Genomic DNA, 11379 nt, shown 5'->3' with positions numbered 1-11379 from the left:
TAAACAAAACAACTGTCTATCTGCACAACTGAAACTCACAGGAAGCAACATCAAATAAAACAACAATTTATGTATAACTGGTATGTACTTTTGAAACTCAAATCAAAATCATCCCGCCTACTCCACCACAACCGGTGACGGCATCGCAACACCGCCACCAACAACCACACCGCAGTGCGAAAATACCCGCATCACAACACTAAGTACCGTGCCCGGATCACCACCCGAGGCACAACAACCACATCGATAGACATCACAACTACATACGATTCCCATAAACACTGACTCAGTAACTTTCCGGACAATAAAACTTACTCATGTCTGCTTTACTATATCACAACACAACATATTATATAGAATAAACAGATAAGAACCTCATGAACATCATCCTTACCATTTCACGGAATAAACATATATCATCTATACACATACCATTTTAACCATCCATGCCAGATCAATCAAATTATTAACTTTTGAACCTCATTCCATTAGTTTACCGTACCCAACATAAATCACAAAACATTGATATAACAACTTTACAACCAGCATACCCTACTATTTCTCGTGAGGTCAGAACCTCACACAAATATTTATACACATCATAGACACGTAATTACATCCAGCTAGTCAGTCCTGATCACGTAAGTTACCACTCGATAAAGGTTACCTGTCGTCTGAGCTTAACTCATATGCCCCTCATAACATATTCCCCCATTCGAATAACCATCACCTCACGCCAAGTATAACCATACCATTACTATTCAACTATTAGCACCCGCCTCATCTAATCACATCTTATACTTTCTTACAATCATACATTTCAATCCGGCCTCTACAAAATCAACCTATTTAGAATTGCTATCTTTCTTATCTATCATCACCCTTAACCACTAGTGACAACACCTCAACACTACCATCGTTCGGACATCAAGCCTCTTACACTCATCTCTAAATATCACGGTTTCTTTCCTATCTTCGGTTAATTTCCCAAATAACGAACATCAACCTATCAACAAAAATTTACCACAACATTCTTCCCAATATTATCCTTAACTGTATCGTCATCTAGCTCTCCACCAAAATCTCATATCGTGCAGACACTCTAGCAACCTCTTACTCCCTTAATTCCTTAAAACTCATGACTAATCACGTTGTCCTGAAACTCCTATATAACCATTAACTAATATCCTTATGATAGCATCACACATCTCGACGACTCCTTACCTCTATATCACATAACTCCGGTCAACATTTTCCCAGCTTACTTTTATCCTTCTTTTCTCTTTAAACTCAACCATACCAATTAATAATTCAAATCTTTATTACTTCTATCTAATTCTTTAGTGCTCCGGTTACCTTCTCTTTGCTCCAAAGCTCAAATCCAATTATTTCATGTCGATATCATCTCACTCTTTCTTACCATGGATCTTCTCTTATTATGCTATCACTCACACTTGCCACTAACCTATCCATAAAATCAACGTTCACTGTTCAAATAATTACATGCCGTTAATTGCCCAAGGAAATCACACATTAGTTTCATCTCTTAATAAACCAAATCTCCCAAACTCACTCACTGTCTACAAATCCACCTCATGGCATGTCTCCATCTCAGTTCACTATAGACCACTCTTCTCCATCCCTCTACAACGACCTTTCATTACAGATATTCTTAACCAACACAATCTAAGCATCTCCCTCCATAATTCTTACACATCTCAAGTTGCTACTACCCACATCCTTCCTGTCAATCCTTTATTCTCACATTCCTTACACTTACATCACTCCTTGCTCATATACACTTGTCTTTGCATCACTCAAATTCGCAAATATATCACTCACCACGTCTCACAAAACTTGCATCATGCCTCAATCCGCTCATCAATGTTCTTTTCCTTTTTCCACTACCCATCACAACCACATATAGCTCATCTCCTCCCACCAAACTCATACCCACCATAAGATGTCACTCACCACACCATAAGATTGGGTAACTTACGTATCAAGACCAACATACATGTAAAACAATGCATAAATAAGCAAAATAACACCTTTGAATTAAACATACTATGCAACGAATTCAAAACATAAGCATATGACCCGAATCATGGGTCACTAGATCGAGTACTGGCCACTCGATCGAGTAAGGGACTTACTCGATCGAGTAGGTGAAGGTCAGAAGCACGTAAAACAAATTACCAGGCTACTCAATCGAGTAACAAGAGGTGCACTCGATCGAGTAAGGGCCACTCGATCGAGTACCCTATGCAATTCTCACCACTGTCCAATTTTCATAAAACGGTCATAACTCACTCGTTTCTTGGTCGTTTTGGGCGTGTGACCTATCGTTAGAATCGTAAAAGAACAAGCTATCACCTCCAATTGGAATCACATTAAAATCATTTATGCATCTCAAGTTATAACAGTTTTAAAGACAACTTTGCTGTAATCGGACAAAATAACTATTTGATTTTTACTTCCAAGCAACTTAAACAATAACAAGGTAAACAAAACAACTCAATACTCATAAAACCAGTATTCCTAATCACATGTTACTATCTCCAAAAGCCAAGCAACAACATTCATAATGCACATAGATTATTTAACTTGTCAATCATGATTTACCCACTTGCTTTTATTCTATACCATTACGTACAACAATAACATAATATACGACTTAAAATCCCTTATTCACATGTTACTAACATAGCAAAAGTAGAAAATCCACTTCCATCACATAAACATGTTCTCCATATGAATTTCATATTCTCGTGCAATTCCTTACTTTATCTTTTCAAACCAATTCAAAGATCATATTCATACCCGTATTCATACAATTTATTCATCCAATCATATGCATATAAACAATAATAACTAGTAGTAATTCCCACCACAATTCATGTTATCATGAAAAATTACCTTCATCTTTTCCACCACACATCCATTCAACTATATAACACTCATCCATCCAACACATCCATACAACACATCATCCAACATACGCAATAGATCATTAATAAACACATAGCTATCCCATGACACCCCATAGTGACCGGTTCAAAATGGTAGGGCGAGTTCGCGACTTTAGGACGTCTCCCAAGTCTTTGCATTAGCTCCTACAACTTCTACCCCGGGTTCATTTTAATTGACTACCTATGTTCATTAGATTCATTGGTTACAGGTTTCAGGATCGTCGCTCTGATACCACTTTGTAACACCCCCATACTCCAAGTGCCTTACCAGGACCACTTAAGGCATGAAAGTGCTACCATCTCGGTTACCCGAGGCAATGATAATCATAAGACAATAACGAAACACACTTAAAAGTAAATAATGTTTAACGTGATTACATGCCAATACCAAAACTGTTAAAAAGAAATACAAGGTTCTCAGACGGTCTACTGATAAAACTATCAAAACTATAAAACATCGTCAGGCACAGCGGAAGACTTCTAACTGCCACGTGATGACTCATCCCAGCTATCCCATACGCGTCATAACATACCTGCTCAATAACTGCTCACCATCCCCGAATGGATCACCACAGTTTTTAAAACATTTAAACGGGGTCAGTACTAATCACACAATACAATCACAATAAGACAAGAATCAAACAGCTTAATCGTCACATCAACCCGAACTCCATCATCAACTCCTCAATACTGACAACACACTAAAGTGTGTAGCCCTGCCAGAGCACCCATCGCAACAGGTTACTCCTCGCCGCCAGTGGGGGACCGCATCCGTTCCCACCTAAGCCCCGCTCATCTCCGTCAAGCGATAAACCCAACTCCATTAATGTGCACATCCCTTCTGTGACGGGTTCCACAGAAGGCGAATAACGGGCGTGAAGCCACTCCCGCAAGTGACTCCAATCAGCCAGGGACGCACCCCGAAGAACATAGACAGATACAATCACAACAATCAATAACAACCAAATCCAACAACCGTCACAATATGAATATGATACTTTACAACAATCACAATCAACAACAAACCACATTATGTGACTAATACTGAATAGGGAAAACCCTACCTGGAATAGCAATCACCAAGATCGTCACAATCAGCTAACCATTATCATTTTTCAATGAAATCATCTCCTATAAACATACAATCATACAATCACAATCTAAAATCAACAATACTCCCCAAAACCCCCAAATCCAATTAGGGTTTTAAACAAACTCAACGAATCGTTATAAAAATTATATGTAGAACTTACCCTTGACGCAAGGATCACAACGGTATAAAGAACAAAGGAAACCGACACATCTAGCTCCGGGATTTGCTAATAATGCGGCGAGGATGATTCAATGTAACTCCAAATCTTCTCTTGAAAGTTTTTAGGTTGTAAAAGTGTTTTGAGAAGAGTGACGAAAGGCTTATATATCATTCCTGCATTATTAACAAAACCCGTCTAATATTATCCGTAAAACCACATACTCGATCGAGTACCAAGGCTACTCGATCGAGTACCCTACAGACAGAATTCCGTTTCGTAACTCAAAACACCCTTACTCGACAGAGTAAGGCTCACTCGATAGAGTACCCAGAGACTCATAAAACCGTAGTATTACAGAGCTCTTCTCGTCGGAGGATAGAAATTCAAAGTTTTAATTAAATTTTTTGAAAGGTTACCTTATATGATTACTCGTTGGCCCACGTAGAAAATTTTCTCCACTGTTAATGTTAATTTTATATTCCGATTCCACTACTTATTCCAAGCAACATGATGGGATAATAGTAGATATGACAAAATTGCCCCGAATAACCTGCCAGTATCTAACCTGACACCCGAGCTTGACCTGAGCCTGAATTGACTCAACCTAATATAATCCAACCCAAATATTTATTGTTGCGAAATGATTACTATCCATAAATAATTTGATAATAGTTGAACAAAAAATGACCCAAACTCAAAGAAACCCAGTTCAAACCAATGTCTTTCCGATTTAAAATTAACGCGACTGGAAATCATCCGATCCGTTTACAAGGTTTAGTTAATCACAAATTCTTATTTCAGACCGCAAGATCCGTCTGAAATAATAAGACGGATCGTTTCCTCTCACAAAATATCCATTTAGAAAGTGAGTGGGAAAGCACATGGGGTGTCCGATCACCCATGTGATTTCCACTTGTGAGAGGTCTTATTGTTTTAGACGGATCTTGCGGACTGAAGCAAGACGGATTGTTAGTTAATACAGTACTTCCTAGTGAGTATCTCATATTCTAAAGCGTTTTGCTTGTGACGGGTACATTTCGTCACAAGCTGAAGACGGGGTAAAATGTGACCCATTTAAGACGAAAATGTAACTATTTTAATTAAAAATTTACCAGAACAATTTCCTAAGCTATAATAATTTGTCATTAAAATGGTCACATTTTGTCATTAAAATGGCGACATTTAGCCTGTTTTCAGCTTGTGACGAAAATTGTCCGTCTTCAATGAGAATTGGTGCTCAGATTCTCATATGTGCAAGCTTGGTAGTGACAGAGTGACAGCCCAACAACTAAATGCCATGTGTCATATGTCTTTATGCCACCGTCAGATGGCAGCCACGTGACAATCATCCTCAAAACGACGTCGTCATACTCGTCAATCGTGAAATGGGAGAAATAGGGACATGCTCATTCTACGTTAACTCTCTATTTCAACCCCACTTATCACGTGGACATATATGCTCATTTTGCGTCATTCATGACACCATTTCCAACACAGGCTTCACCAAATGGTTGTTGATTTGTTGTATTCTCTCTGGTCAACTCTACCCTTTCCATACAAAATTGAATCGAGCCGTACCTAAACTTGACCCGAACGACCGAACTTGAATGAAGGCGATTCGTATAACCTGACCCGTATTTTTATTATTTCAAACTGATAATTATATACAAATAACTTAATAATAGTTTACTCAAAATTTTACGAACCTAAAATGACCCGGCCCGACCCGACCCGAAGTCTGTAAATCCGAAATAATCCAACCTGACCCGAAGTCTGCAAATCCCAAATGAGCCGACCCGAACTCGACGTGGATGACCGTTTGCCTAGTCTACTCTTTGCCGAGTAGTATACCCTCAATTTCCGTTATTTGTTTACGGTTTTCATCGTTATGTATCTTCTGGTCATATTCTTTTGAAATTAAATCAGTAGGGAAGAGGTTAAACAAACTGTGTTTAGTTTAACCGCAGATTAATGCCCAGGTCCCGATGGGTTTCCTACAGAGTTTTTTCAAAAATATTGGGATATTGTAAGAAATTCTGTCACTAAAGCTGTTTTAGCATTTTTCCATTCTGAAAAATTACTAAAAGAAATGAATCATACTTTCATAGCATTGATTACTAAAATTGAAAATCCTCCATCTTTGGGTAAAATGGGTGCATTGTGTTTATATAAAAGACTGCTCTTGGCGTGACTATAAACCTCCACAGGGGAGTAGTTGGGCTTGGAGACGTATTTGCAGAGTGAAAGATAGATTGCTGGCTGGGTATGTTGGTAATGATTGGTTAAGTGCTGAAGGTGTCTATACCATTGCTGCAGGATATTAATGGCTGGGTATAGACTGTCCAGCTGTGGATTGGTATCATTGCATTTGGAATTCTGCTGCTATTCCTAAGCACCAATTCATTGGCTGGCTATGGGTTCAAGGTCGTCTGTTAACTAAGGACAGACTGTTTCGTATGCACATTGGAGCTGACAAAACCTGTGATCTTTGTGGTGTAGCAGAGGAGAGTCATGAGCATCTCTTTTTTGAATGCGTATACAGTCAGTTGTGTCTACATCAGGTTAATGGTTGGAGCCATGGTAATATAACGCAGGCAAATCAGTTGGAATGGTGGAGGGAGAACAGGACCACTGGTAAGCTGGATGTGTATGTAGCCATCTTCCTTGCCCTGGTCTATCACATCTGGTGGGCCCGCAATAATTGTAGGGTTAATCAGGTGCTTTGGACTCCTGAGGTAATTTGCCAAAGGGTCAAGTTTGATGTAACATTAAAACAAAAACAGGTTTGTAGAGGAAGCTCTTAGAGATTGTTAGAGGAGTTCCTTAACTAAATTGAGGTCTTGCTGTTGATAAGAATTGGTAAATCCAATTCGAAATATGTTGTATGGTTGAGAAAATCTTGTATTTGGACTTTATTGGATTAATGAAATTTCTTACCTTCTACCAAAAAAAAATTGAAAATCCTCAAACAGCAAACCATTTTTGTCCGATTAGTCTTTGTTCAACAATTTATAAAATTATTGCAAAAATCTTGGCTAATCGTCTTCGAAGTGTCTTGCATAAGACTATACACCCGTTTCAAGGTGCTTTTACACCTAATCGCTTCATTCAAGATAATATTCTTTTAGCACACGAGATTTTTAACTCGTTTAAACGTAAAAAAGGCAAAGGAGATTGGATTGCAATCAAACTTGATATGGAGAAAGCATACGACATATTAGAATGAAATTTTATCGAGGAAACTTTTAAGCAAATGGGTTTTAATGCTAAGTGGATTTCATGGATTATGGCATGTATAAACACTGTTTCTTACTCAGTGTTAGTAAATGGAACACCGGGAGACGTTTTTAAACCCACTCGAGGTATTCGACAAGGAGACCCACTTTCGCCATATATATTTATTATGTGCGCCGAGATTTTAGCAAGATCTCTGCAAAAAAATGGTGATGTCAGCTCTAGTGATATTGGTATTAGAATTGGATCCGGGGTGGAGAAATTTCGTTTCTCACTTTTGCGGATGACACTATTATTTTCGCTAAAGCCTCTAACCAGAGTTGTAGAACTATTAAGTCTATTTTAGATAAATTTTGCACGATTTCCGGACAATTTGTTAATTTTGACAAATCCACTTTTCAATGCACTAGAAATATTGAGCGTTCTCTTCGTGAATCTTTTAGAGGCATTCTTCATATGAACGAGGAAGCTCATTTGGGTAAGTATTTAGGATGTCCTGTAATTGATAGCAGAGTGACCAAAAATACTTTCGAGAACATTATTCAATCTTCTTGCACTCAATTATCGAAATGGAAAGCGAATTCTCTATCTCAAGCAGGTAGACTAGTTCTTGTCGATGCTAATTTAGCCGCGAAGGGAACTTTTCCGATGCAAAACTTCCTCCTCCCTTCATCGATCCATAATAGATTAGATAAAATTAATAGACTTTCTTTGGAATAAGAATCCTTCCCAGCGTTCTCCTAATTTGGTTGGTTGGCATAAAGTTTGTTTAACCAAGTCGGTTGGTGGTTTAGGAATTAAATCTTCTGAAGCAGCTAATAAAGCTCTTCAAATGAAAGTTTTATGGAAAATTCTTATAGATAAGGAAAGTATATGGGTCAAAGTGGTATCTAAAAAATACTTGAGAAATTGTTCACTCTTTGATCATAAGCCTAATTCAGCCTCTTCTTGGTAATGGCGTAAACTAATGAGTCTTCGGACTCTATTTAGAAAAGGACTGAGATGGCAGGTAGGTAATGGTAACAACATTAAGTTTTGGTCTGATAATTGGGTTTTTTCACACCCACTTACAAGCGTATGGTTGCTGATGATAGTAACCGTAATCTTAATCTTTTGGTTAAAGATTTCATAACCTCAGACAAACAATGGGGTGTTTGTAAATTATCAAATTTAGTGAATAACGATATTGTTAATCAGATTAATTACATTCCAGTGCCACATAATGATATTCCAGATACCCTCATTTGGGGGTTGGCCGTAGATGGAAATTTCTCTACCAAAACAGCAATTTGGTTAGCGCAAGGTTTATTCGATCAAGCTCTTGACAAATGTGAATTTCAGTGGATTTGGAAATTGAATATTCCTCCTAAATTGAAATATTTTCTTTGAAAAGCCTGTGTTGACGGCCTTCCAACGAAAAGTAGACTTCTCAAGAGTCATATTGATGTCCCATCTCATTGTGTTCTGTGCAACAATCCTATTGAAAACAAAGATCATTTCTTTTACGAATGTCCCTTGATTGGATCTGTCATCCAAGACCTGGACATTATTAGTTTCAACGAGTTTTTGTCAAATTATGATACTATTACAAATCAAAGTTTTCTAACGAAACTTAGTTATCTCAAGGATTTAATTCCAAAAGATGACTTTATAAAGATTATTTTTATTTGGTGGAATGCATGGTTCTATAGAAATGATATTATCTTTAATAATGTTAATTTAAGTATCAGCAAACTTATTACTTTATGTAATAATAGCACTAAGAAATGGAATGTGACTAGATTTAAGGATCTCAACAATCCCGAGGTAGAAGAGTCAGCTAGAAACAATTATAGTAAGGAAGAGATTTGGTGGGAAAAACCTACAAACGGTTTCCTAAAGCTAAATTTTGACGGATTGAAAATAGAAGGTAATAAAGCTGCTTTAGGATATTCTATAAGAGATCACAATGGTAAAGTCGTTTTGTTGGGAGCAAAAAAGTACGGATCCAATAGTATCCTTATTGCGGAAGTACTTGCTTTAAAAGAAGGTATTTTAGCAGCTAAATACTTAGGAATCTCAAAGTTAATTATGGAGGGTGATAACTTATGTGTTATTAACTCGATTCGAGGTACTTGGCAAATTCCGTGGAAAATTTCTAGTATTATCAAGGATGTGAAATTAGACCTTAATTCATTTTTTCGATGAAGTGATAATTAAACATTGCTTTCGTGAAGCCAACAAGGTTGATGACTTCATAGCTTCTGTTGGACATTCATGTCCAACTCTTTCGAGGTGGTTTGATAGCCGGTGGCTTCAACTTATCTACCTCATTCGAAAGGATGAGATAGGTTGGTCCTACTCTAGAGGATCAACCTAGTTTTCTTACCTAATAAAAAAAAAAAAAAAAAAAAAAAACACAGGCTTCACCAAATGGTTGTTGATTTGTTGTATTCTCTTTGGTCAACTCTACACTTTACATACAAAATTGAATCGAGCCGTACCTAAACTTGACCCGAACGACCGAACTCGAATGAAGGCGACTCGTATAACCTGACCCGTATTTTTATTATTTCAAACTGATAATTATATACAAATAACTTAATAATAGTTTACCCAAAATTTTACGAATCTAAAATGACCCGACCCGACCCGAAGTCTGTAAATCCGAAATAATCTAACCTGACCCGAAGTCTGCAAATCCCAAATGACCCGACCCGAACTCGACGTGGATGACCGTTTGCCTAGTCTACTCTTTACCGAGTAGTATACCCTCAATTTCCGTTATTTGTTTACGGTTTTCATCGTTATGTATCTTCAGGTCATATTCTTTTGAAATTAAAGTTACTTCTTTTACGTCTAATTTAGATTTATTTAGGGTTTTCATCGCCGGTTTTTGATTATTTGAATAAATGGTGTGTTTCGTGCTTTCTTTACGTAGTATCGTTTTTAACCAAGTATCGTAAATCACCATTGAGCATCTTACTAAGTTTAGACTCGAAACGTTACCGTGCCATTGGGCAAACGTATTACATGGATTTACGCTAGAGATGATATGCTTGCACCTTACTTACCTTGATTAGGGACGATTCTAGGGGGTGCAGGGAGTTCATCTACACCCCCTTTAAATCTAAAATTAAAAAAAAAAAAAAAAACAATTTACGCAAGAATATAATAGTGTCATTACTTGGCTTTAGTGGCAAAGGGAACAATTTTATACTAGGGGTCATGGGTTCAATTCTTAGGTTAAACAATTATTTTTCTAATTTTTGAAACGACAAAACAAATTGGGTCTAATATTTCAGGTAGCCGATCTTTATGCCTTATTTAATTCTAACTCTTGTCGCAGGAATTTTAAATCCGTCCAACTAACTTGCTGTTTCATACATCGTTGATTTTTCGCACACATCGGTTATTTTCGTACCTCCGTTCTCAAATCTTAAAAATGCCACTGACATTGATACTGTATTGTTCTATTAAGCGCCACGGGCTGAGATGCAAACCTTAGTGATTGGCAAGAGTTGGCCTGGCTTGATCTTGATGATGAATGTTACGGTTCTTTCCTTTGTAAACACATGACTTACATATGTTGCTATATGCATTATGGTGTTGTCTAATTATAGATATCTAGGGCTTCACAGACGGACCAGGCTTGACTAAGTGGACCTGAACCTGGCACGAGGTAGGTTTGAGGGGCGGGTTAAGGGCAGAGCGCCAGAGCTAGACTGGTGGAAGTGGACTCGGAACCACCTCGGTCTAGGGACGGGTTCGAGCAGGTCGAACTGAACACATGCCTGGCGGGCTGAGTTAAAACTGACCCGGGTGCTGGTCGACCCGCATGTTTGACCAGACTTATTGCTATCTATGTCACATGATGAACGTATTAAATTAATTTTATGATATCGTTTATGAACACATGTTGTATTGGTTGTTATCTTGGC

At 37.8% G+C, this 11379-nt stretch overlaps 1 protein-coding gene across 1 annotated transcript; it reads left to right on the top strand.

Annotated features, from left to right (window-relative positions):
• Positions 1 to 5397: 5397 nt before the first annotated feature.
• Positions 5398 to 7029, top strand: LOC141651205 (uncharacterized). The gene is made up of 3 exons (XM_074458926.1): positions 5398 to 5487; positions 6433 to 6520; positions 6563 to 7029. Exons 1-3 carry the CDS (start codon positions 5398 to 5400, stop codon positions 7027 to 7029), a joined length of 645 nt encoding a protein of 214 aa, XP_074315027.1.
• Positions 7030 to 11379: the final 4350 nt, after the last annotated feature.

Source organism: Silene latifolia, chromosome 4 (genome assembly GCF_048544455.1).
Source record: "Silene latifolia isolate original U9 population chromosome 4, ASM4854445v1, whole genome shotgun sequence".
Lineage (NCBI taxonomy): Eukaryota > Viridiplantae > Streptophyta > Magnoliopsida > Caryophyllales > Caryophyllaceae > Silene > Silene latifolia.
The sequence above is the reverse complement of the archived record's forward strand: the minus strand, read 5'-3'. Positions and strand labels throughout refer to the sequence as shown.

What these genes read in the sequence shown, in the direction of transcription:
- LOC141651205 (XM_074458926.1), top strand. Translation starts at nt 5,398, where the DNA reads ATGGCGACATTTAGCCTGTTTTCAGCTTGTGACGAAAATTGTCCGTCT. An exon ending in TTCTCATATGTGCAAGCTTG is followed by an intron (nt 5,488 to 6,432) that starts GTAGTGACAGAG and finishes AAACCTCCACAG; the next exon opens with GGGAGTAGTTGGGCTTGGAG. An exon ending in TGATTGGTTAAGTGCTGAAG is followed by an intron (nt 6,521 to 6,562) that starts GTGTCTATACCA and finishes GGCTGGGTATAG; the next exon opens with ACTGTCCAGCTGTGGATTGG.